The sequence below is a fragment of the Catharus ustulatus genome, chromosome 20 (genome assembly GCF_009819885.2).
Source record: "Catharus ustulatus isolate bCatUst1 chromosome 20, bCatUst1.pri.v2, whole genome shotgun sequence".
NCBI lineage: Eukaryota > Metazoa > Chordata > Aves > Passeriformes > Turdidae > Catharus > Catharus ustulatus.
In genome coordinates, this window is record NC_046240.1 from 5,802,563 (window position 1) to 5,830,448 (window position 27,886).

General features: G+C 44.7%; 1 protein-coding gene across 2 annotated transcripts in view; it reads right to left on the reverse strand.

The window, feature by feature from the left end:
* TMEM104 (transmembrane protein 104) overlaps nucleotides 1-27,886 on the reverse strand; it is a 43,150-nt gene that overhangs the window by 13,190 nt on the left and 2,074 nt on the right. Inside the window, exons 3-9 of one of the 2 annotated variants that reach the window (XM_033076891.2) lie at nucleotides 26,625-26,746; nucleotides 24,682-24,763; nucleotides 23,645-23,747; nucleotides 23,191-23,271; nucleotides 18,876-18,975; nucleotides 17,986-18,091; nucleotides 1,960-2,053 (exon numbers count right to left, since the gene is read on the reverse strand). In XM_033076891.2, the coding sequence (XP_032932782.1) occupies nucleotides 1,960-2,053; nucleotides 17,986-18,091; nucleotides 18,876-18,975; nucleotides 23,191-23,271; nucleotides 23,645-23,747; nucleotides 24,682-24,763; nucleotides 26,625-26,746 (688 nt within the window). Of the gene's footprint in view, nucleotides 1-1,959; nucleotides 2,054-17,985; nucleotides 18,095-18,875; nucleotides 18,976-23,190; nucleotides 23,272-23,644; nucleotides 23,748-24,681; nucleotides 24,764-26,624; nucleotides 26,747-27,886 lie in introns of both variants that reach the window. The other variant, XM_033076890.2, reaches the window with a different exon arrangement.

A 27,886-nucleotide genomic window follows, 5' to 3' on the forward strand; every position in this document is an offset into this window, starting at 1 on the left:
GGCCACTGGCATGCAGGCAGGAAAAGTCCAGACAACCACAAAACACTGCCCAAGACCATTCTTTAGGATCTAAGCTCTCTAAACACCAAGCTGTGTTTAACTCACAGCCCTGCTTTTGGAGGAGGTGACAGTTATGTGAGGACATGGGAGAAGCCACTATAACAAATCTCAGCAGTATGGGATTGATCCTTATGCCGGGATCTGCAGCAGGAGCTTTTCTCTGCTCCCTGCATCACATGGCTTTTTGACAAATTGTCTTTCCCAATAAATCTATCCCTCATTGTACACATACGGAATCCGTTCTCCTAAGTAGCCACTGAGGTGCTGTCAGGGTCATTAACTATCATTATCTGGGGCAGCTGTTCCCCAGCGTGCTGACGCAGGAATCAATCAGGCTAAAGTATTAATTTCCCCTACACTTCTCCAAACACTGCCTTTATCCCTCTCCATCAAGCCATGAAAGGGAGGAGCAGTTCTGCCATCATGCCAAGGTTCAGCAATCCTCATACTGGAAGGAGCTGGCTAAAGGGAAACCAATGGCAGATCAGGCAGGCATCAGACTCCCAGAGACAGGATGATTTCTGACTGATGTCTTTACCAGGAAAGAGAAGGCAGGGTGATTGGAATCAGGCCAGTCAGCTGAGCAGAGATCACTCTCATAAAGAAAAAAAAACCATGCAAAACTTTCTCATTTCCTTTAGTATCCCTTAATGTGATAACCTCTTTCTCTGAAGAATGGGGGTGCTTTCAAACCTTTCATGTGCTCAGACAACAAAGGAGAAAAAACAGGCATTCAGGATTTTCACACCATCCAAAGTCAGGATTTATTAACTCAAACTGCTCAACATCTGAGACTTGAGAGCTTAAAATCCAACTTAATTTTCCTGGATGTCAACTGCTTAACCCCATCTCAGGAATTCTCTAGAACAGAGGATCTCTATTCCTCTGCAGTGACTGCCAGTCACTTCCAAACAGGATGAATTCACAGAGAAGGGACAATACCCAACTGCAGTCTGGTCAAGAGTATGGGTGTAATGGGAAATAGTTAGAGAAGCAGCTTTTCTTCTTACTCCAGTGATAAGTATAAACAGAGCTAATTCTATGTCTGAATGGTCTGGATTCACACACCAGGAGACTGTTAACTGGCAGAAATGTGGGTCACTAACCTGCAGAAATGCTCTTTATTAGCCCTGGGTATCAGTCACTCTGTCTAGGTGACACAAAAATAGACAAACCTGAACATAAACCCTCACAACCCACACACACCTCTCAGCCTTTAAGGGCATACACACACAAGCCAGACATGAGGCAGCTGCATCTTTGAATGACAAAGGCATTGAGGAAAAAAAAAAAAAAAAAAAAAAAAAAAAGGAGTGATGTCTTACTCTCCTTAAGGGAATGATCTGTCTTCCCAGAAGTTCTTGACAATATTTTGAAAGAACTCAAGGGAGCAGGACTTCCCAAGGACAACACACATTGGTTTGGGGGTTTCCAATGCAGCACATCCCACCATAAAGGAAGACCGAGGAAAATAAATGCAAGCAGATGATAAAACTAAGGGTGAAGGTCTGACAGAAATGCCTTTTTATCCTCAGAGCAAAATAAAGACTGTCCAAAATCTGTTGTGCATACACTGTGAGAATGAGAAACTTCCAACTGGTGAGTATCACAGCCAGCACCCAGACAGGAGACTGCCCAACCTCTTCTGCCCCCCACACAAACCAGACTAAAACCTCGCCATGTCTGATTGAAAACAATTTAGTTTGTTTTAATCAGAAATTTCATCTTAGACTAAAACCTTTCTCCTCAAAGATTTATTACTCCTGTACAATTGTTCTCACAGATGTTGCTTTGACAAGCACTTGCTTCCAAACAAGACCTTGCCAAAGAGAAGCGTCAGTGGTGTGACTCAGGTTCCATTAATGGTAAAGAGGAGGCCGAGCCTCTGCCAAGACTCACCTATCCATCTCATGAGGGACGTCATGATTTGAAGATACTTGGTCTTCTGCACATTGAAGAAGGTGAAAGGACCCAGGAGGAGCGTGAATGCTGCCTGGAAGGACAAAATCACAGATTAGATTAAAAATCAGAAATTCTGCCAGCAAGATGAATTTATCAGAAGAACAAAGCTTGCATTGAAAGTTCACCTCCAGACATGTCTGTTTGTCATGAAGCATTCTTTGTTGCTTAATTTTACAGCTAAGTTGGCCGAGACACAAGGGGGTCAAGTAAGCTGCTGGGTATCAGAGAACATGCCTGGGGAAGAAGCAGAGCTCAGGATCTCTTGGCTCTCAGCCATTTGCTATCAGTGCTGTAGCACTCCTTTACTGACACATTTCAGTAAAAGCTCTCAGTGCAGCCTTACGGAACGTTAAATATTAAACTGGGGCTTCTTTGCCCAAGTACATGCTCAGTTTCCATGTGAATAGCAATAGCCCTCACCAGTCTGCTTCCATTAGCATTGATGGGGTGGCTTTGGGGTATCCCAGGCTCAGCAGCAATGGAGCCAGCTCTGCCTGGAGCTTTTTTCCCCCATGCTTTAAGTCGCCTGTGTAAAACATAGAGGGTTTTTTATACAGGTAAAAACAGATAGTGGGAGGCTACAGTGTAACAGGTCAGCTCTTGGAAGTTGAAAATCCGTGTAAAGTAAGGGGAAAAGTCATCAAAGAGATACTCATAAGAGAGAACTTAATTCAGTGTGGAAGGTAAAGGTTCTACAATGAAGAACTTCCTCACTGCCCTCTTGGATGTCTGTCAGGAGACTAGTGCATCACAGAATCACAGAATGGTTTGGGTTGGAAGAGACCTTGAAAACAATCTCATTCCAATCCCCTGCCATGGGGAGAGACCTTCCTCTAGACCAGTTTGCTCAAAGCCCTGTCCAAACTGGCCATGAACACTTCCAGGGATGGGACAAATTAAACTGGGGCACATTGCAGCACCAGTCTGTTGCATATCTTCCAGCTGGGCTGCAAAATACATCCAACAAAGATCCATCCTAGGAATCTGGACAATAAAGCTTCCCATGAGAGTTTCTCCTAGCACTTCCTAGAGCACACAAGGCAGCCATGCTATCAGCCCCTGCCCAGAGGTGACATGTCCTGCGCAGCACTGAAGCAGCTGTCAAGCCTTACCTACCCCAGAGAAAAAAGAAAAGGCTTCACTGCAAGAAGAAACAGACCCTGGCTGCAGTCTGAGCAGAGATGAGAGAAGCTACTTGTAAGAAGGAGATAAAATAGGTGGTAGAGAAGAGAGCCCTGCCTGTCCTCCATGGGATGGCACTGGCTAGCAATACACTAACAGGTCCAAATGCTGTAAGCAGGCAGTGCTTACAAAGCCACAGCACACACAGCATAGGTTTATAGAGCATCCCAAAGAGATTTTTAACGACAAATATTCAACATTAATATTTACACATTGCTCCTTTCCATGACTTCTTAACACAGTTCAAGAAAAGGTGTCACCAGAAGCCAAGAACTGGGACTCAAAGGGGCAGGTCTGCCAAGCCTCAAGGTCTCTGTCAGCCCCAACAGAGTCAGGACAGAACAGAATCCAAGCTATTTTAAGACCAGTACAACCCCAAGAAACCTTTTTTGAGACAGTTTCAGAATATCTGCAAGGCAAATTGGAAATGCCTCGCATCACAAGTATTCTCAGGTGACGAAAGTAAACCCAGAAGGGGAGCAGGGGAGAGAACTCTTGGTTTGACACATTGCTTTGTGGAGATATATTCTGATCTGAGACCCATTGCTTACACCAAGTCTTTACTGCTTTAGTGCTCAGATTAAAAAAAAGGACAGGACACATGCACAGAATTCAGATTTGTGAAGCAATTGATGGTTGTTGGAGGAAACGCTGAAATCACACAGAACACGATGCCACAGGCATAACTGGCAAGACTAAAAGCCAAATCAGGTTTAACAGTTATGGGACTCAAAGTTTTAACTTAGAAGCAAACCAGTCAGTTACAAACCTTTCTTTACTCTTCTCCCTCTTGTTCCTTTCTTCTAATTGGGACCTTAACTCCACTCTCCTGCCTACTCCATCCTAGAGCAGTGCATAAACCCCAACAGACTAAATAAACTTTTGACTAAAAAGTGATGTAGGGCAAGGGCCCAAAGCAAACAAAAGTTGACACCAACTGTCTTACTGACAAGTATTCTTGATTTTGTGACTAATCTCTTTCAACCTCCTCTGCCAACACTGCTCAATACAGCCTCCCTTCAAATCAGTTTATAGCTCCTGCATCAGAAAACACTGAACACAGAGAGATGAACTAAGGATGTGATTGATAATTAAGGAACAGGTGTCTGCTGCAAATGAGAATGTTCCAGAACCAATTGGCGAAACATCCCCTCAAACCATAGCGAGGATTGACACAAAATCACCAAGCACCAAAGCAGCTGGGTCTGAAACCCAGATTTGCCTCACCCACCAAGGAAAGGAGATGTGTCAATGTGGATTTGGGGCTCAGTACTGAAAAGAATCAAAAAGCATCCTTAGGTACTGGAAGAACCTGGGTGTCCTTCACCTTTTGCAGTTATTCTCCAGTTCATAGAGCACCTTAAAAAAACAAATCCATTCAGCAAAGGTTTCAACTCTCCTCCTCTCTGGCCACTGCTGTTTAACTCATGGGGAAGAGATGCAAGTTGTTGTGCTTGAATGGTTCAACGTCCCCCCATCCCTTAGGATGATTGGTGTCTTCTGTTTTTAACAAGATCCTGGTCCAAAATAGCCAAGAGAGGGATTATTCTAGTGCAATAGAAATTTCTTACCTTTTCCACTTGACACCCATTAATGATCCAAGATGAATACCCATGGATCAATACAAACAATGCTGAGGCCTGCAATGAGATGAGGTTGCCTTGCTTTGCAGGGATTTGTGCCAACTGTTAGGAAGGGAAGCTACAGAACACACTGAACTGCCTGGAAGAAGAAAGCCTGGGCAGAACTGGACATTAAATATCCACATCAACATCATTTTGAAGTGAAACTGTGTACAGCTCAACAGGATTAAGCACAGGGCAGAAAAAAGGGAAGAGTTTCTCACCCACAGCCAGGATATGAAGACAAGGACTCAGTCCCTGGATTAGAGCTAAGCTCACCATCAGCCACCAGAAGAGTCCCAAGGCCAGGAACCCTATTCAAAAACACATCCTCAAAAGGATGAGAAGAGACCACAGTGCTTAGCAGGAGGATGTCCACTTCCTCTACCTCACTGTGCCAGACACCTCAATGCTCTTCCAAGCCATTAAGTTAATTAGTTTCATAACTTCTCCCTAAGGAAAAAGTAAGCCCAAATAAACACTTCAGACATATACCCAAATTTTCTACCTGATGTTTTCCAAGCTCCAGTTTTTCCCTGAGGGAAATAATTCAAAAAGTACTTCATTACACATGTAATTCAAACAATCTAAAACCTACATGGAAAACTACCAGTCAGCCCTGTCAGAAGTCAAATATGCAGAGCCCCAGCAGATGAAAAAAACCCTCCCAAGTTTTCCAGTTCACCTCTTGAGTCAGCTGAGGTATTTTCTAGGAGTTTATCATTCTCTTCCTAAGAATCAGCAAATAAACCCACCCAAGGCAGAATGGGCATAGTCTACTTTGATTAAGATTTTTCTGCTAGTGAAGTGGTTTATTAGAAACAAGCAGGCATAGGGGGCTGATTCATTGCTAAACTGAAACAAGGTAAAGGAACGTCTCCTTCAGCTAAGAAAGAGAACTGAATCTATTAAATGCTGTCTAAATTCACAGGATGGCAGAGAGAAACCATTACAGTGCTTTTGCACAGGGCTGGCTATTAAGAATTATTCCCTCATTTCCCTCCAAGCTCCTCCATTAAATGGGAAAGGCCAGGTAAATCACCAGGCTCATAGTGAAGGCTATGTGGTTTCCACACACAGCCAAGTAAATGCAAAATTCTTTATTTTTTCTTCCTTTCTCATACTGAAAAACAGCATGAAAATCCAGCATACTAATGACTAGAAAAGATGTGTTTTGTTGCTTTTAATGACATTTCCAGTCAAAAAATGAGAAACCAGTGAGGGTAAAAGAAAGAACAGCAGCTTGTCACCCTGAATTACACTCTTCCCTGCAGGCTAGTAGGAGCCACAAGCAGCACACCAGCTTGCTCAACCCCTGGGAGGGACTTCAAACCCATTCCTCCCACCAAGCCACAGCAACACAGGCACCAAGGTTTGGGATCTTCCCTGAGCTGGCAACTCAGCTGATACCACTTTCCCAGCCTCTGCACCTGTCAGCTCTCAGTACTTCAAAATGAAAAAGCAGGCTGGTCAACTCGTGTCTTATTGCCACAGGGGAACTAACTAGGGCTTACCATTGCCTGGAATATATTTTTATATATATCTATATATTTCCAAAAGTCTATTTTATTAAAGCTCTTATGTTAAAACTTGGTTACATAACCTTGTTTATTGGATTATCTTGCAAAAGCAAGAGTAAGATCAAGCGTTAATAGGACATCTGGTTGGTTTTTATCAGCTTAGCTGCAGCCAAGAGGACCACCAAGACAGCTCTCAACCACTAAGTGATGGCCAGCTAATGCCAGGAGTCTTTCAGACCATACAAACATGCTTTAAGCCAGTCAGAGGGCTGTTTGACCAAACAGGTTCTTTATTGACCTGAAGGGTCCATCTATCACTCAGAACCAGTATGGTTCAATAGCTTTCATCTGCTGCTTAGCATGTGGCTTTTACAGCAGCATCCAATAAAGCTCAGGAAGCACAATTAGCATCCACAATGTGGCTGATTCATGTATTAGATACAGTAGTTACAGCATTATGGCTAGTGCCTGCATACATTTGCAAGAGGACCATCTGAAAAACCAGCCTCATTCCTAACTGTCATCAGAACTTGCTTGTTTTCATGCTACACAAACTCATCTGTAAGAATTGCATCTGGTTTTGGTGCTTGCCAAGTAGTGAATTAAAAACAGTAGCTATTGCTTCTTATTGATTCAGAGCGTTGAAACTTTCAGAAAGATTGGGTGGAAGCAGAGTATGTACCTGAGCAAAGGGAGACCATGATTGTTAAATGCAGCAAATGTGCCAGGAGCAGTGTAAAAAGTGCAAGAGCTTTTGAATAAAATCATTATGCAGCACAGGGCTATCATACCAATGAGAAGTTGCTAAGTTTCAGATAACAGGGCAATGATCCCTCAGTTTTAATGTGAAGATGGAGAGGAAGTGTTGCAGTGCCCACTCCTTAGATACCCATCTCCCTTTTCCTTTCCTCCTCCCTGCCTTTCACACCCTCATTCAAAACTAGAACCCAAACCATAACATTCCTTGGACTTCTTGCTTCCCTTTGATAGAAGTGACATCTCAGACAAACTTCACTTTAGGATGGAATCAGCTCCATCTCTGCAGATACTGATATTTAGATTTCACAGCTGTTGAGCAATGGTACCTCTGCCCCAAAAGACAGCACAGCAAATAACTCTAAAGAGTGGCAAGATAAGATCTCATAAAAGTCACTGGTTTAATAAAATGCATCACTCTCCTTGGAACACTTTGACACTTTTGTAGGAAAGACAAGGGTTGAGTGCTTGATTCTGGACTGTGGGTACACAACATTCCCACAGCAAAGCTGACACCAACAAGACACAGGCTCGACTGAACAGGCACTTCCCAAAGGAAGCTTTGCTTGATTCAGTGCTCAGATGCAAGGAAAGTCTCCTTGAGCATGGCAGGCAAAACCAGACATTTCTTACATGCTGTCAGGAGTGGGAACTCTGACACTCACTCTGCTTCTGCAAGATGTCCCCAAGCTCAGAGCTATTTCACAACTCAGATGAGCACTAGAAGGGACAGATGAAACAATCCAGCAAAACCAGACTGCACAAGTGCAGAGAGCAAACAAGATGTCAGGGAACTGGGATACTCTGTTCCCACCTCAGCTGCTTTTCACTAGTGTGTCACACGTAAGGAAAAAGAAGTTCAAAAAGCAAAACTGGATTTATTGGCATGGGCACAAGTCAGAAGTTTTACTCCTGGTTGGAGGGCTGAACCAGACCTACCACCTTTAGTAATTCCTTAGGAACTGGTGTTGTATTCAGATCCTCAGGGAATTTCTAGGGCTGACTTTGGAGAGAAATATAACATGCATGGTGCATTCCCCACTCCATAAAGATAACAGCTTTGTGGCATTTCAGACCTACCTGCAGCTCTCCCAGCACACACCTGCAGCCTCTGCAAGCTCCTCTGTACTCTCTTCAAGTTGTGGCTACTGCAGTGCTACCCCAAGGTGGGCTCCAGTTACTCCTGCCAGGACCCCAGGGCTTTTTAGCTAAAACACCTTAAGGGAAAAGGGTCTTGAGCATGGCGTCCCCTCTGCCATCTCTTGTCCCCTTCACTAGGGTGACAAGGCCATGTTTCTGTCCTACATGAGCTCATATCTCAAGCTACAGAGCCAGATGGCCTATCAGCAAGGGCGGCGATCCAAGCTTTCCTTGGTAAAGCTTTACCCCTTGCAGCGGACAGTACAAATATAAATACATGGAAAGAGTCTGATTGCTCAGGAAGGAGCTTTTTAAAGAGCTAAAAAAAAAAAAAAAAAAGCTGAAAATCCACAGCCTCTCAAGGTTGGAGGCAGGGCTGCAGCAGGGGCTGTGCTGATAGGCAGTAAGTTATCAGCAGACAAGCTGTTACGAAGCTCAAAGTTGGTTGAAAAGAGATAAACCAGCCACAGAACAAGGATTGCTCAAAGAAGTTGAGAGGCAAGAGGGATTTTAACCTCCAGATCCCCTGCAGAGTCAGGAAGTCACAATGGAGGGAGGCCATAGCCACCAGACAATCCACAAGGAATATTTATAGCTGAAAAAACAAGGGCAGTTATGCTTTGGGTACAGCAGGCAGCTGCCACAGCAGCTCTGGTAATTAACGTGCTGCTCTCGGGACACCTGGCAGAGCTTTATAATCATAACTCACACCAGGCACATTCCTGGCACTGAGGAGCCCTCACCCACCTTCCTCCCCAGTTCCTGCAGCAGGGAGGAGGCATCCTCCAGGAATTAAGACCTCGGCTGCTGCCAGGCTGGTTTTTGCCAGGAAAGCAAAGTGGCCTTTCACCCACAGTACCCTTTCAGCTGGATGCTTCCTCCCAACAGTTCCTGTGCCACAGTGATCCTTCCAAAATGGAAGACTTTCTGCAAGGGATGAAAAGAAGTGCTTGTATCCCCAAAGACACCAACTGCAGTGCATCTGAACACTATCTAGAGATTTTCAAAGGCTCTAGCTCAGCTTGATTCTAACTGGCCACGCAGCAAAAAGGTGTAGTCATGCCAGCTCCTTAAGCTCTGATCTTGCTGGTCATCCAACACACCAAAAAACCAGCTGTGAGCTGGGCAGCCTCCACAGCTCTGGGAGGCCAAGGAAGAGGCAGCACATGGACAGCAAGGCAGTACTTGTGGGCTCTCCTCTCCTCCTGTTTCTGGAGCTAGTCAATCGCTGAGCACCAGGAACTTTCCACTTTGGAAGAATACGCTGAAATACCAGTTCTTTCTCCACTTAATTTGAAGGAATTCAGGCACAAACTGTTCTCAGAAAGTCATTAGGTGCAAGGATTCTGTTCCTGGCATACCTGAGGTGTGCAGGATCACAGCCAGCAGCAAGCTTACGCTCTCTGGGGTAAATACACTTCCATTATCATTTTTCACAACGAGAGAGAGATAGAGGCCAGCAATAACCCCGAGGTGACTAGCATCTAATTTTTTATCATTGGAGTATTTATGGCACAGCCGTTTGCAGCATCTTGTAATCACTTTACTGCCTCCTTGACCCCTGGCTCCCCCTTATTCTGCATCTCCTAATTGCATCTGAACAAGCAGGAGGGAAGCAGCAAAGTGGATAGATGCAGGACAGCTGAATACTTGGGTTGTGATACTTGGAAGGACAGCAGAGGAGGTACAGGGCCAAGTTTGGCTGTACCCCCCACCACCAGCTTGCTCTGATCTCCTACAGCTTATGCAAGTGGAGCTTTCCTCCTTCCTGACACTGGGTGACCTTGAGGAGTTGTTCTGCCTCCCCAATTCATTAGCATGGTATGAGAGATTAATGAGTTTCCTCCAAGAAAGTGTGAGGGCATCATCTTCATGCACAAATACTGCCCCAAATTCCTGCATATTCGTAGCCTCTCCTGGCAGGGCATTGGCAACTCCAACAATATTTATATTGACTACAAAAGCCCCTGGGTTAGACAGCACAAAGCAAGGGAGATGTGGACCAGCATGACACAGATGCACAGAGGGCCCTGCAAACATGTCAAGCTACAAGCTGCCAGGGTTAGGAGGTATTTGGGCTCAGCAAGGATGAATGTTCCTGAAGGCCACTAAGCCCTTGTCTGCCACAACACCAACAGTGCTTACACCACTAAGCCGTTATTTGTCCCCTTTACTTTTTCCCCCCCCTACAAACTTCTCAGTGGAGTTTTGCAGGATTCTCCAGCTGCCTGCAGGATGTAGCTTCAGGGGCAGCATCATCCTGCTCACTGTGTCATGCAGGAGTTGCCTGAAGGGAAGGAAAGTCCCTCACTTTGAAAATGCTTAGCACAAGAGAAGAGATAAAGCCTTGCTGCCTGGGGCTAGTGGGGTGTCTGCTCACTTCCAGCCCTCTTCCCTGTGCAGTGCACACCAAACAAGTGCAACAGGCTTGGGAGATCAGCTCTGCCCCAGAGCATTATACTGACTTCAACTTACAAGATAAATCCCAGCTGCATTATTTGTATTTATAGTCCTGCTTACAGAAGCATGAGCTACGTGTGGGATTTGCTGATGTAGTCCAAAAATCCACATTTTTGGACAAGAGCATCAGTGATCTCACTCAGACATACAGCACAATTTAGGATGGTGTAAAGTTGCAGACTTATTTAGGAGTAAAAAGATATATGGGTCTGTCCCAGAGCTATACTCCACAGCTTCTGATAATATTCATAGCAGCAGAACTGCACAGTTCTGCAGCCCTGGTACTTTCTACCTGTATATTAAAGAATTAATGGTAATTTCAGGGGCTAAGAGATCAAGACTGCTGTCTTCCTCGATGAAAACACTGATGTGAATCAAGCAGGCAGCAAGGTCAGACCTCTGTTTAAAAACAAAGCTGGTGCTAAAGCACTGACCAGAACACTGGAAAATATGCTGTTAAGAAAAAGGCTTATATTGCATTTCCCAGGGGATTGTTTAGCTGACTTAACAGGTCTTCTCCAGCTCTGGCTCCTAGGATGCTGTTGCAATCACTGCAAAAAGTAACACTGCACAGGGAAATGTGTTTATTACTTATTTTCTACAAATGTTCTGAAAACCTAAGATTTGTGGCTCTGCTGGAACAGCCTATTCCAAGAAAGGAATTTTCAAAGGCCCTTTTTAAACCTTTACCACTAGGTGTAGGGAGTGGGTGATCACACATATTAGTTCTGACACCTGCCCTATTCAGGAGACATTGGTCTCCAATATCAGGAGAGAACAGTGTCAGCTTTGGTGCCTTGCTGCCCAAATGAGCTGACTCCAAAGGACAGCTTTATTCAGGGAAAGCAGAAGCATGGCCCCTCAGCCTTAGCAGGGTGGCTGTACTGCACAGCAGGGCTGTGGTTTGAGCCCAGCATCACCTCTGGTGAGCTCCCAACTGCAGAACGCGCAGAAAAGCAAACAGAGATCTATCTAAAGGCACTGCTTCACTCTGTTTGTTTAGCATCCAACACCACATAAGTCAAACCAAGCACCAAAGGGTGCAGGACATTCTTCCTTGAGGAAGCCAAGAGTGTCTGAGCTCACTGATGGCCTCTGCCCATTGTATCCCTGCCTCTCTTGCACCTTGCTTCTCTGAAGGGCTGGTAGCACCTGCAGCACACCTGGCTATGCATTCAGGCAGCATCACAGCACCCCTCCCTTCCAGACAGCCCCTGCCAGCCTGCTGGAAGTGCCAGAGGGGCAGGATCGGTCCTTTGGAAAAGCTCAGTGTCCAAGTGACAAGCTCAACCACAGCTCCACTTAGGAAAAACCCACTTCTCATTGTGAAGTGAACAGACAGCTTTGTACAGAAAACACATTCCAGTCCCCTGCACTATTGATTTTCCAGTGAAAAGAGACAAGCTAATCCATTAATGTTAGTTGCTTCAAAGCATGGTCTTGCAGTTGCTTCAGTCTGGTCCCAAAGGCTGACTCTCTCACCCAGTGTTTGCCTTCTGGCTGATGTTTCTTTTACTCAAAAGGCCATCAGTTACAAGGAAGCAAGAAAAATCACCCATCAGAAGCTGAACTCCAGCTCTTAGGTCACTGGTACAACAAGTTTATATTTCACTTCCACACCACGACACTGATGTGCCTCCCCTCCTGACGGCTCAGGAGGAGCCTCTTTTTCACAAGGCCAGTTATTATCCAAAGATCCCTTTGCATTAGGAAACACAAGCAGTGTGGCAACCTCTAGCAGAGCCAGTTTATCTGTCACAGGCATATGATGAGCAAGCAATTGAAAGGATTTATTGATGAGCCCACAGAAGAACGGACCAGGATGAAGGAGGCAGGATTTATGCCATATTAACAAGGCTGTCTGCCAATTTCAACCTATTAGTTGCACAATAAAGAGTTGAGACTTGCATTCCCATCCCACATCCAGACACCATTTATTTCAGCAGAACTTGGCTCCTATTCCTCTTCAACCACTTCAGACTAAAGCAACAACTTAACTGACCTTTCTTTTTGGAGGCTGAGTAGATGAGAGGCATGAGAAGACTCCAGTCAGCCTCTGAGACAGGGCTTTTAGCCAAGCAAAGCTGTATTTCAGGGGCACCTATAACAATGTGGCCTATTGATATTGATACATAATGCAGTACTAATTCCTCTCATGTCAGAGCAATGCTTCAAAACTCAGCTGACCTGGACACACAGAAATGGCACAATATTCTGGACTCTTGAAAAGCTTTTTCTTATTTTGAAGGCTTTCAGAATTGCCCTTATACACAAAAGTAGCAGCTGCCTTTTTTGTACATTTATTTATTTTTTGTTATAAGAAATATAATGCAATATTTTGGGCAAGAAGGTCTTACCATTAATAACTTCTTATAGGATATGCAGGGTGACAAGCTAATAGTGCCCCAGTCCTGCTGCATCCTTACTGCAAGCTGAAGTAACCTAGAACACAACAATGCTACAGTTTAAGCAATTTATTTAAACAAGATGATGACTTCACACCATCAGGATAAACTTCCATCAGCTTTCCTTCCTTTCTACTGGCTCACTCTGGGAGCCCAGTACAAGTGCCCCAAACCTTTCTGATTGATGTGCTGTGAAATCAGCCCTCCCTGGTCCAGCTCCTGACACTGAGGCAGCTTCTTTCCCCACCACAGGTTCTCAAGGTCTCTAGACATAGAGACCTGTAAGAATAAATATCCAGGAGACAGCAGCTGTGACCCATTTATTACTGAATGTTGCTGCAGGGCACAGCTGAGGAAGGCAGGGCAGAGGAAAAGCACTTGCTGCAAAGGGCATGGTGGAGAAAAACCCAGGTGTCCTTGGAAGAAGTACTCTGCTTGCAGCACTGCTCCAGCTCCCAGTTGGCAACAGACAGCTTAGATCAAGCAGGGATGTACAAGTACTGCCATGAGGGTTCCTCTCGTATCACTGCTGGGAGGCAAAATATAAAAAAAAAAAAAACAACAAAAAGAAAAATCTAAAAAAAATAATCTACAGAAGCCAACAATGGACCGAGAGGCCACAAGAGCGTTGTGTACCAAACAAGCTGGTAAAAGTGCCCCAGTGCAGGTAAATGCATTTGGAAAGATCTATTTTGACAATAAAAATCTGAGATACCTTTACCCAGAGCAAGGCACAGGCAGAGCCAGGAAGGAGAAACGCTGTGGAGGGAAGCAGAGCACGTACAGCAGGCACACTTATCAGCTCAGCCTTTGCATTTGCCGGTACTGAGCAATGGTACAACAGTGTGTGTGTGTCCTCAGAGCACCCCCTGACCCCCCTGCACAGCTCCTGCAGCTGCAGCCAGCCCTGCTCTGGTCAGCGATCAGAGCGGCGGGCCAGGGTGACATTGTCCCCTCCTGAAGAGGGACAGTAAGCGCCTGTGAGCCCGCTCATTTTATTCACTGCACAAGCACGTTTCCAACTGGGATAATCTCCATTAAACCATCTGCGCTGCCATGCTCGCCCGGCCCGCACCCGCTGGGCTGCCTGCGATACTGCAGCATCTGTGAACCGGCACAAGCGCGCGCCACGTCCCCTTCCCAATCAGCTAAAAAAACCAACGGAGACTCAGACAGAACAGATGCACCTGGTGGCTTTGACGTGCTACTGAGCCAGGCTACCAGGAGTACCTGTGCCAGTGCCTCCTCTGAAAGGCACACGGCTCCCCTTGAGAATTTAAGCCATTTCCTTGCCACCATGGGAAGACATCGTGTCCCAGACTGCCAGAAGAGGAGGGCTGAGAACAGAGTAGAGGTTTCCTGGTGCAGAACAGAAGCTTTGTTTGCCAGGGCATGAACACAGTTTGGATCAGACCCTCTGAATGGCTGCTGATCCCCAGGATTTCATCTCTTATTTGTCTCAGTACCTGCTTTCTAGAAATAGGGACTATCATATCACATTCCCACATGACTTGGGCAGAAAGACAAGAAAGTGTTACGATGAAAGATCTGAAACTTCAATCTGCTGCCCCTTCCCCATGACCTCCCCAGCATAGCCCAGTGGAACTTACAGAAAGCATGATAAAGCAGCTGCACTGAAGTGTGAATTCAGCACTGAGGGAATGTGACCCTTCCTCAGCATTGCCAGAGACAGCCAAGGGACCTGGGAGTCACTCCAGCTGTTGAGGACAGAGCAGGGTGGTAACGGGTCTGAAGCAAAGATAGAAAGCCATCGATCTGCTTTAACTGTGATCACTGCTTGCCTTAAACAAGGTCGCTGGGCTGCCCAACACACACCTTTCTTGGAAGAAAATCTGTCCTGCAGGGTCTTGCCCTCACAGGAATGGAACAGCACAGCAAGGCTCACCCTTCAAACCTCCCACGTCTTTTATGGTCCCAAAAAGGAAGCAAATATTAGCAGTAGGTGATGGGAGAGGAGCAGAAGTCTATTTACATATTTCCTGCCCTTGCCTTCACTTATTTATTTGGCAAGTATTTATTTTCCAATGCAATTTATAAACAAGAAGCAAGACAACCATTTACTCAGACAAAGGTTAATAGGGGCCTAGCAGTCTCTGAAGATTCTGCAGACACACTTAGGTGTGAAATCTTGGAGCAGCAATAAAGATGCTGTACAGACAAGCAAGTCTCAAGAGAAGAATTTAATCTGTCTAAATATTCTCATTATGTACATAGTTTTCAGCTTCCATTCACAGTAATCAGAGCAGAGACAGCTTCCAGAAGCCTTTTTAGACAATAGGGCGTGAAAAAGGATTTTTACATCAGCTATTATTCTTCACTCCATCCCTGGATTGAAGAGTCAATGTTTGAAATGGTTTTTGTTGAAAAGAAGACACGGCGTTGGGAGAGAAAAAGTTGACAGGAGGAAGGCAGCACGGGTCTTTGGCAGACTGGTGGGACTTGGCACAAAGCAGCTCCCATTGGCACCATTTGTCCAGAAAACCTCAAATAGATTATTCTCCTCCAAAATAGGTTTTCTCTAGGGTCATGCACAGAGTATGAAATATAACACTACATCCAGAGAACTGCTTCACTGGATCAGGCAAGAAGTTTCAGCTACATCCACACATATTCCTCCTAAAAGTCACTTAAAACTAAATACAGTACTAAGATAAGGTAGGAAAACTAGAGGCAGGCATCTAGGACAAAAGGGCTGATCCAAAAACTCAGCTGCTTTCTTTTGGGATCACAGTGTCCATCTGTCCCCTTGCCACAGGGGAAACTTGTTTGCAAAAAGAGACCTTGTTTGTCCACTGAAACGTGGAACCTGAATTATTCCATCAGGCAAGAATTCAAAATAGAAAGTTAAGAACACAGAATAGTTCTCTATGGGTATGATCCCCTGGGACCAAGAGAAGCTGTACTCTTGATGCATCTCTCCCCTCCTAACTTTCATGTTGCATTTTCCCCTTCAGACAGGCAGGTTTCAGCTCTTCTGGATTGTTCAAAACTCTACTTCTAGACACAAGAAGCCTGGACAAAACGTGTAGAGATAATTACAGTGGTTTCTACTACATTTTTTGCTTGAAGTCAAGTGATTTCCTTGCCCTGCCCTTCCACCCCCAAGTTTCTCTCAGAAAGTTTAAGAGCTCAACCAGTCACTAGTTGTCCACACTGCAAACAGGACAGTGGGGAAAATATTAACCAGGACAGCAGGTGAAAAATTTTGGCCATCACAGCCACTTCAGAGACAGCCCAAACTCAAAGCCAGGATCAGTGCTGTGGTCTGAGTGTTTTATAAATTATTACATCTCTTATCCCTCTCTAAAGAGTTCACCATCCTCCTCATTTTCTGGAGAATGAAATCACACAGGGCAAGCAGGGAGTGGGACTGGAAGAGATGGAGGGAGAACAAGTCCCAGTTTACTCCCACCCTCACCCAGTAGGAAGCATTAGAGACTTTTAACAGAAAAACAAAACTCAGAGGTAATACTGACACCCAGAAGTACCCTGAAAACAATAGCAGTAACCCACTGCAGACTGGTCTGCTCTCCCACAAACAATCCCACCCTCCATCTAAGGGGGCACAGAGAACAACATTGAAGCCTCACCCCAATTACTGAGCAGGAAAGGATTAACCACTAGCAAAGACTTGGCAGATATTTATTCTCCAAATCTACAAGACAAGCAGAGGGAAAAGCTCCTCTGAGAGTTATGTACACAGACTGCAAGTCTAATGCTTACACAGTCTTAATTTTTTTAATTTTGCAAGTCCTAACAACAATTATCTTCATGAATTATAGACATAATATCCGAGAGACACAGGCAGTAATTAATGCATGTCTGCCTTTTCTGACTAGCTCCTTCTGCTGGGTCAGGGAGAGTTATTGAAATTCAGGAAGGAAATCTTCAATCTTCTAGAAGTTTTAAAGAAACAGACTGAGACAAAATTTAATAAAGCAATAACATTTCTCTTAAATAATTAACTAGACTTTGACATTCACTAATATTTCTGAGGCCCGGCTCTTTCGCGGTAACACTGGATGTGATCCACTACATGTCCAAAATGCACTAACTCCAAAATTACCTCTGGATTTCCCTGCACACACACAGCAATCCTCATTCCTTCTACTTAAAATTCTCACTGAGACCCTTAACAGACGCCACACTATGCAGCACTAGCATCCTTTCCTCCTCCCTACCGACATCTGTCTCCAAATACGAGCGCTCAGCACTCCCCAGACTCTAGAGAAGCCATGTTCATCATCCTCTGGGAAAAACCCTGAGTTCAGAGCAAAACCCCAGCACAGCACTAGATGCAATAGACAATCCTGAACTAGACAAAGCTATTACTAAGGCAATGTATAGCACTGGATGTTGTCTAAGCTGGTAGTTTCCATCATCTTTCAAGTAGCAGCATTAACAATTTTATTCACATAAAGAATGGACTCAATGATCCTTGTGAGTCCCTTCCAACTCTGGGTATTTTATATTCTAAGCACTCAAGTGAGTTTAATATACTTCAGTGTCTTGACAACAATTACCCCCAAGTGAATATTACTTAGCCAGCCATTGAAAAACCCAGTGAAGAAAAACCCAGCCTTTGGCAAAAACATCTCACCTGCTTAAGCAATATAAAGCTACACACCAAGATGGACAGAACCCAAACTCAAAACCAGAAGGATCATTATGATGGCCAACAAGTTCAAACACAACCATGTCACCAAGAATAGAGAAGGGGGTATTTGACTAAAAACCAAAAGTTTCATATTTTGTTGTTCACTTGAACTGCATTATTCCTATAACAAAAAAAAATCCCTATGCACTAGAAATAGAGTTTAAATGGCAGCAGTGGTCATCCCAATTCCAGAAGCTCACCAGATAGAGCCTGTAAGCATCAATCCTCCGAATTGGCCCCCAGCACTTGTCCGTGTCGTTGTACTTTGTGCCATCTCCAACACTGCAAGAATGGTTGCCAGTGACACTGCTGGGAAAGGAGGGAGAAACAAAAGACAGTAATTAACTCCTAGCAGATGTCTTCCCCTCTCCTGCATTCAAGAAAGAAGAATGAGCAGAAGCCAATCCTCCTCTCTGTCCCTGACCACACTCACTTCCTTACATTTTCTGGACTGTGTAACACAGCAAGTCACTGAGTACCAGAGATTTAAAGGCAAATTCTTGAATTGCCTGCAGTTATTTGTCAGTTCTGTCATGTAATCATCGAGCTGGCGAGCTTAGATCTTTCATGGTTCGCTGAGGTTTTCCATTTTTGAGATAGAAGTCCAAATCCGGAAGCCCAGATTTGATCAAACCAATTTTTTTTATTATCTGTTTCTTTGAGAAAGGCACCACTCCCAGTCCAGAGGTAAGTCCATGTACCATCACCCCTCACCAGTCTCAGGTTTAGTAAGCATCTCACCCCTCAACTCTTACCCAAAGAGACAGAGAAGGTAACATATTGCAGTACTGCAACCAAACTATGGAGCAACAAGTCTCATGTCTGCAAGTGGTGAAGCTGGAAATATTTCACACCTGAGGACTTGTCTGGAATCAGGTCAGCTACTTTGCAGACAGGCAGGAGGCACTCAGGTGGGGAATACAAAACAACTTCACCTCCCACCCACAAGAGATGAGCTGTCCTTGAGTCATTTCTCCACCCCATGCTTTGGAAAGTACAGCTGATCCTAGTCAGAATTCTTACCCCATGACACCCTAAGGCTGTCCTGCTCCCTGGCAGCACACAGCCCCTCAGGAGTAAGCACACTTACCAGGTCACCTGCATTAGGGAGACTGGCACCGCTGCTGCATAGATTGCCAGATCTCCATAGAGGTAGATAATTATGCAGAAATAGAAGAGGTTGACACCCACTGCAGAAAAAGAAAATATTGTCCACATTCAGCAGAGTACACAGAGACTCTTGTTCTCTGCACTTCAAATATACAAAATTTTGAAGATATTCCATCACCATTTGCCTCCATAGTTTCTGCAGCAAACTCCACCCAAGCTCAGGGAACAGAAACTGATGGGGCATGAGGGGTCTCAGAGCATCACTCTGCCTCCTTCAATACCTGGCACTGACACTAAATAAACCCTCTAGTTCAAGCCCATCCTGCAGTCAAGACCAACAGGTCTCACATAAGTCACCTGCCAGACAAAGCTGTCAACTCTGAACAGCCACAGGCAAACATCCAGGTGATGCTCTCAGACTCAGCGTGAGCACAAAGTAAAATGCAGAGAGAATGTTTTTAGGCTCTGCTGATTCCCAATCCTCTGACTGCAAACCTGCAGGACCTTCACAATATGGATTTGTAGGGATTTGGCCCTGCAGAGCTCAGATTCCAAGGGGCTGAAATGGAGCTGCTTTGGGAGATTCCCTACCACTGGCAACTTCAGCCAAGGCACAATCCTGCAAAGCTTTGAAACTGTTTCTGCATCCCACTTACTCTGATGCCACCACATACACTGTTCCTGCCCCTACTAATTCCTTTGGATAAGTTTTTTCTGTTTTTTAAAAAATTATTTTTAATTTAAAGCCTGCCCTGACTTCACCTATGAGATTAAAAGAAAGTCTTTTACAAATTAATTGGGTGCACAGAACAGCCTTATTGAGGCATGAGACACTGCTGTGAAGGGCTAAAATCTAAGGGGATAAAGAAATGCTTGATGAGACTCCAGGATTCTCTCCTTGTAAGCAAGAATATAAATAAATATATAAATAAATATCACCAACAAATTGGAAGATATTTTATTTCCAAGTCAGATGAGTAACAGAATAAAAGGCTCAAATTTATTTAATTTAGGAAACTGACATTGAAGGAAAACAGCTCAAGAAACCTGCCCATACTTATAAGATGCCACCTGATGCTTAATCCCAGTACAGCTTGAGCAAACCTCACACTCACAGCTGTGGCAACTATCAAACAAGGACAACACTGCTGCAGGAATGAGGACTCCTTCCTACAGTGCTTGGGTGTCCCAAAGCTTTACCATGTTTTGCCATCATACAGCCCCTGGATGTCTGGAAACATTATTAGGCAATCTCCTTTGTTTAAATAAATTATTCCATATGCTGAACCTGCTTAGCATGACAGGGGCTGTGTCAGGAAAGCACTGAGAGAACTCCCCTGCTTCTGTACAGTAGCACACTACATCAGTGCTCTAGAATTGTTCCTGGAGACAAATGGACTTACTGCAAAAATTGTGAGAGCATTCTATATAGTTCTCCCCTTGTTTTCTTGCTCAGTGAAAGATGTCTTCACAATTAGGGAGTCTCTGCATTGTTCTGGAGACAACAACAAACTACTTACCAGTCTTCTCCAATTTCCCATTAGGAAGGGTTGAAGGTTTTAAAAACTATCTGACATAGGACAGAAGCTGCAGAGACACTCAGGACAACACAGACTCAGATAGATATTTTGTTTTGGGATCTGTGACCGGTCTCAGGACCCAGCTGCCCCACACACACAAAATAAAGTTGACATGACCAGCTAAGCCACAGCAGCACCAGCCAGTACTCAGCAGCACTCCCATTCCAATGCAGACCTCTCTGTGTGCAAGAAGCACAGGTGACATTCCTCTCCCAAACTCATGCTCTCCAAGATAGGAAGACTTCAGCATCAGCTCTTTTATAAACTGCTGCTGACCCTCTCTGATCAATACTTTCATTACTGGGCATAAAACAGGGTGAGAAAAAAAAAAAAAGCAATTACTTCCTGTGAGAAACAGCATGACAGATGTGCCTAGAATCTATTACTGCAATAAATGATTGTTCATCCCCAGAAGGAAGCACCCAACATTAAAAAGTAAAAAATTAAATCAAGAAAAAAAGCAGTTTTTCAGAGCAAGCTGCTTCAGAAGAGCACACAGTCTCTTCACAGCCTAAACCTAAGTCAGCTCCCTTTAAGAAAGCAGACAATCTGAAATTGAGATTTATCCCCAGCTTACCTCCTAGGACTGCAGATTCAACTCCTGTCAGATTGTTGAAAATAAGAATCAGTCAAGGGAAAGGAGCAGAGAACTCACTAGAAATCAGGGGTTTTGAGGTCTACTGCACAGCTTTCATCAGCCTTCCCTCTGGAGGCTGTAAAGCCCTCCATCACCTTGGGCTTGGATCCATACTTTGTATATCTTGAGTAAACATCCAGACATTTCCCAGCTGTGAAACCTCACAGGCTGGTGCTTGGAACTAAGAATTCCCCAGTGTGGCCCAGTCTGTAGCCCAGCACTAAGTGGTCACTGAGCAGCTGCCCTTGCTGAAGGCCTTTCTGTGCAGCTGTGGGGAGGGAGGACCTTCACCTGTCTGTCTCTGCAGCCACCCAAAGGCCACAGGGTGGCTCTGAATCAGTGACAGGGACGGAGCCTTACTGCTAAGATCAAAGGGAAAGCAGCAAATGAGTCACAGCTGCCTCAGCCCTTTGCTGCAGCACCTCATCCCATCTGGAAGTCACAAGTAGGGTCAGGCCATGGCCTGCAGCTGTTCCAGCCACCTTCCTGCAGATGGAGTCACCCCTTTGGATGGGGCTGAGTAGACCCTGGGGAGGATCCCTAACACAGAAATCAGATAACTCTGGCTAAAGCAACATTAAGAAGAGGGATTAAGATTTAAGAGTACTAAGCAGTTTATTTAACTTTGCTTGGAAGCTCCATCAGTGCTGATGGAGAGAGGACACATATTCCCAGCACCCTCTACTGGCTGAGAACCAGAGAGGCCGAGAACCTGCCTGGCTTCTGGGGGTCCTTTCCAGCTCCCCTCTGAAGCACACACAAAGAAGGGAACTCCTGACACTTGATGAGAACACAGCCTCCTGTGATCCCCATCCCTCCACAGCTCAATCCTCAGCAATACTGCTAAACCCTGCTACATGACTGCTCTCAAAGCACTTATTAAATACTACTCTTCAGAAGAACATCAAGAGACAGGGATGTGTTCACCATATTTTACATATAGCAAAGCAAACAAGCAACAAAACTTGCCTAAGGTCATAACAGCTCAGTGGAAAGACCAGGAACAAGATATTTCTGACACACTTCACTTCTCTGACTAAAAATATGGCAGCCTAGTCCAAGGTGGATTATTTTGATAGTCCTAAGTGATTCAAATCTACAAAATCCCAGAAGAGGCATATTAAAAAGGTTTTTTTTCCAATTAACTTTAAAATAAAAAATAAAGTTCAAAGGATATTCACTCCTTAAGCCCAGCTGTCCTTCAGAGGCAACAGCTTTACGCTGGTATAACACTGATGTAATGTAGTGGAAAAAACCCAGCCTTCCATCACCTCTTTACAAGGTGGCCAGCAAACAAGGCAAAACATCACTTTACACAAAAAAATGGGGCCTGACAGGCTCAAAACTGCACAGCCATGGTGTCTGATGATGTTCTGTCTCTGTGCAGCATTTCATTGTCCTGCTTTACAGGTTTCAGAATCCTCATCGCTGTGGTTTGCATTTCTATCATGCACAGCAGTGGATGGGGCTTTATTAAAGCAGGGTTACAAGTTTGTTCCCTGGCATACAAAAGACACTTAAAAGCAAAAAGACAAGCCAGCTGTCTATCACATCCTCAGCAGGGACCTCTTCAACAGTTCATGTCCCAGTTCTCTTGATGATTCCCCAGACAATTCCTAGAAGCCCCTATCAGAAGTCTCTCTCCTTCAGACTGCTATTTACAAGGCTCAGGGAAGCCTGAATGTCTTATTCTCAAATGCTACAACCAAAATGCAACTGGAAAACATTACTGCTAGGCTCTACTGCTTCAGACAGTGGAGACCAAAGAGGACAGAGGCAGTTCAGAAGCAGGTGAAGTGCAGTCAGAAAAGGCACTGACTTTCACTTGACTGTATCAAGAAACTGCCCCCATAACCTGCAGTGTTTTGCTGGTTCCACGCCAATCACAGCCCATAAATACTTTATAGAAACACCACACAGGAGGATGAAGACAGTCCACAGAGAGAAGGAACAGCACATTTGGGTGGAATTATCACAAACTCGGGATGCAAACCCACACTGAGAAGTATACAAACTTATAGAACAGCCATACACACAATGTACAGGACCCAAAGGGACTTTGGAAAATGTTCACTTACCTTTATTGAAAAACATGGAAGCCATCTGACCCATTTCCACCCTCTCTGTGATTTCAAAGATATTGGCTGAGCCACGTCTCTCTGCAAGTTAAAAAACAAGAAGTGTTTCAATCAGTCCCTCCACTAAGCCCTGAGGCCAGATTACCTGGATACTTGGGAAGCTCTAGCAGCAGTTTGAAGGACAGTATGTACAACTCCACAGCTGCAGTCACTGGGCCAATTACTCTGCTAGTTTAAAGGTGTTTAGAAAATAAGATGTTCTCATCTTAGTGACCTACAGGGAAAAGATTTTTATCAGGCTGCAGAAGGCAAACTGAATTCTCAATGAGTCTTATCTTGCAAGTGCTGAGGACTTTGGGATGGGAGCATGTGGAATTAAGGTGAAATGGAAGAGGAATCCACTGTCTACAGAGAAGAGGCCTCACACAGGTAGAAGCATGAACTGGGTACTCACGAACTGACAGGATGGGCCGTGTCTCTGCTCGCTCGTAGCCATCTTGGAGGAGAACATCACTGTCAGACACTCCAGAAGAAGAATCCTCATCTTCATCATCCTCCTGGATGAAAAGACAGACCACTGTGAGATATCTGCTGCCCACAGTATAGACTGTGTCACCCTCAGTGTCATGGTCACTTCCAGACAATCAAAGGAAGGTCCCAAACAGGGAGGGGAGGACATGCAAGCAAAGGCAATACCAGGGAGCCCAGGGGATGCTGTGGAGGGCAGAGCTAGCAGAGGGCAGATGCTAGCAGAGCAGGCTGAAGTGAGTGACAGACTCTGTTGCCCCAGCCCCAGGTCACACACATACACAGCAGCACCGCCCAATTCATGTAGTGATAAGTGGCACAAGGAAGTTGGAAACTTCAGGCAGATCTGCAGTATTGCAGAACTGGGAGAAAAAAAAATAAATCCATACATATTTAACCAGCACAAGCAGGTGTAGTTCCTAACTCCAGGGGAAGCCTGGAGTCCTAAAGCCAAGGGTCTAAATCAGTGCAAACAATTATGCCTCCCTCTGATCCAGTAAAGCCACAAGTAAGTTTTATAGCAAGGACATAATTCAGAACTGTCCACAACCTGGGATACTGCCCAAGTAACAGCAAGGACATCCCAGCCTGTCCCAGTTAAATGACCTGAGATCAGCAAGGATTTATAGTCCTCAGCACACTCCAAATAGCACCAATATATTGGCTGCCACCTCTCCACATTCACTGAGCAGCGCTTCTGGGCAAGGAGAGCATGAAGAAGAAATTTCAGTAAGAAATGTGAACAGCACAACAGATTTTTCAAAGCAGGAGCTGAAAATCCTGTCTTTAATGAGCAACCCCACAGGGAGCTAACAGCTATATTTTATATGGCAAAGTTAAGTACAGTAGAAATTTATTTCTTTAGAGTTAATAACAAGGCAAGGCAAAGATGCAGGGGAATGCCAGGAAAATCCTACGTGATAGAAGAACAGGAGGAAAAGGAGAATTAAACCCCACACAAACTTTGCGTTTTTCCATTCTCTTCCATCTCAGCTGGGCGTTTGCAGCAGCCATGGCTTCCACCACAAAGGTCGTAGTCATATAGCTACAGAGAGAAGAATTCAATTGATATCATCAGTAATAGTCAAGAACTGTCACTGAAGAGAGATGGAGAAAAATTCCCATCTGTTTGTAGGAGCAAACAAACAAAGCAAAACAATCCTTTTGCCAGCTCCCCACACACTGTTTTGATAGTGTTTCATCTCAGTTTATTGCTCCCTTCTGCTCTTGAGATTCAGGTGTTCAAGCAGACCACAACAGGCAATAAAATATAACACACCTTCAGATACAATAAGACACTTTAGATATTTGGAAGGCACGTTCCTGGTGTTCCTGTGGGTTGAGGGCAGCAAGAGAACTTTGACCTTTGCTAGAAAGCAAATTTCCTTCCTCTTTTTAGAACCTAGGATAAACCAAGCTTTATTCTGAAGCTCGTGGCAAAGGTACTCTGGTCCCTTAGAGAATCTTACCCATGGCATCAGAAGCAAAGCAGCAGTACAAGAACAAGGAGCACATCACACACGCAGGCAAATACTGGAAGCCAGTGAAAAAGCTGTCCAGGGAGACAGGGAGAGCTACTGATGGAAGGAATATCATTATCTCAGCTAAAACCAGTCCTATAAAGTTAATCAATAAATTTTAAAACCCCCTCAAATCAATCCTATTTAAGGCTGTAAAGTGGTTTCTCACTGAGAAGCCTGTCAAGCTGAAATAAGAGACCAGTTTTTAAACAATAAAGAAGAGCTGAGGCCTGTGTAGCAATTTCCACCCAGGTTTTCCTACACCAAAGGTGCTCAGTGGCATGAGGAAGTCACAAATATCAGAACAAAAGCAACAGAGCTCCCAAGACATGTAGCACTTTGAGCTGTGTCTTCTCAGCTTAATTCAATGCAGTTCTGGTGCACACATTTAGAGGTTTGTGCTCTCCTGCTGACCTTGAAGGTTTGTATGCTGGTACTGAATTCCATATATTGAATTTATGCTTTTAAATTAACGCAGCCAAAAGGAATTGCTTCTAAAGCTCCCAGTTATTGGTAACCCCACAGATCTCACTTTACCAAGCCCTTGCAGCACCCAGCTCTGAAGTGTGGCACTCACAAGCATTTGGCCATACAGTCTCCCTGTACAGCAGCATAGAACAGATCCCAAAAGCTCTGCCTCCAAACCAAAGGCACATTCAGGCTGGCAGAGCTGGTTACTTTAAAAAGCTAGCACTTCAAAATCCATCTGTATAAATGGCAGGAGGGAATTTTGGTTTCTTTTATTTTAAAACCAAGCAAGAAGCAAGCAGGGATTCCCAGCCCACCAGAAGATGGCAATTGTAGCAGTAACTCCTCAGAAATCAGTGCTGCATCCACAGCCTTCAGCTCCACCTGCTGCTCCAGTGAATCAGTGTGACAAACAGGAGGCATCTCCAAGGTCTTGGGCAGCAAGGGTCTAGAGGACCTGGCTGGTCTAGACAAGCCTGGCTACACAGGAATTTGTGTTCCTGACACTTGTAGCTGTGACAGCATTGCCAGAAGCCAAGAGAAAGCTTACACTCCTGCAAGTCACAAAGCAGCAAAGAAAAGACTTGACCCTGTGCTGCCTGTGATCTGGTTGGGTTTTGGGGAACTTATCTGTGACAGAGGCAAGCATGAATTCATTCACAGTGAGGACAATGTCAAAAAGGTAGCTGGGATAAAGGTCCCAGAAGACTCTGGACTGGAGGAAAAGTCCTTACCACCAGCCAGGAAATGGGATGTAGCAGAGTCAGGAAGTGCATCCCTCCCAATTACACCACTGCAGAAACCAACACTCAAGGAGCAGAACAGAGCACACAGGAAAACAGCAAGAGTCTTTACATAGTCCTCACCCAGCTGAACCTCCCAGTCCCCTAAAGACACACACACACACACACATCCTACCTCATGAATCCCAGGAACATCAGGAGGACGAGGCTGACGAGCCACCCTGCTGTGGCAAAGGCCTTGGGCATAGTCAGGGCTCCTGTTCCCACAATGAGGTTGAACATGTACACCAGGCCAACCTGCAATCAGCCACAGGAGCCAGCATCAGAGTGTGCCAGGAATCATCCAGAACACCTCACATACACCCTGATTTAAATGGAGGGGGCAATCTCTGAGCCAGCAGGGTGGGAACAAGTCTATGTGCGAAATAACTGGAGGAGGGGACTGAAATACAAAGAAATCAATGTGTGTGTCAGCACATTTCTGGAGAAAGTTATATTCCCCTCCATTTTTCTAAATATTTTAAATTATTTTTTTCTCTCTAGATTGTATAAAAGTTATAAAGTACATGAGATTTTGTTTGTTTTCTTTTGTTTGTTTGGGTTTTTTTGTTTGTTTTCAAATCACTGCCTTCTACCTGAAGGTCTGTGCTGTAGGTTGGAGTCTCCTTTTTTTCTGACCTGAACACAAGCAGTTATGACTATGAACCTTTCAGGACCTTTTTTTTCTAGTCAAGCAGGAAATATCCAAACAGAATTCTAATTCAAAACCTGCTTGCCATTTTACCAGTTAGAAGCTGAGCATATTCTGAAGAAGGGATTTTACTTTCTGAGGGAAAGGATTTTATCTCCTCTGGCAATGAGCTTTTTCAGTGTCCAGAGACAAAAGAGAAGTCTGCACTTGGACAGAACCCTCTAAGCTATGAATTTAGCTCAATTCAAGATCAAAAAAATCAAAGTTGTTGTGCTCTAGTGTTTTGTGTTATTTTTTAATATAGGTCAGGGTCCCTCCAGAGGAAAGCCAGTAAAGAGCTGTGTATGAGCAGACTTTTCTGGGCATGGAGCAATTAACATCAGGAGAACTATTCCCCAGTGACCCTGGGAGCACTTCACTGGCATAAGCACAGCAAATTCATCTTTTGCTGAACATCCCAGAACACTGATTTTCCTTTGGTCAAGCAGAAATGAGAATGGTGCCTGTAATGTTCAGCCTGCTTAGACATCTTCAGGGAAAGAGGAGAGTCTGAGCCTTTCAGATTACTCCAGGAAATTCATGCAGCACCAGCATCACAACATGGGAGCAGGTGACACTAATCCTTGAGGGCCCAGACATCCCAGTTACTGTCTCACTTCTCCATTTTCTCAGTTGTGTCCTATTTCTGCAGCCTAATATCCACTTCTCCTACATTTAATAATTAATATTTAAAATCCAACACACAG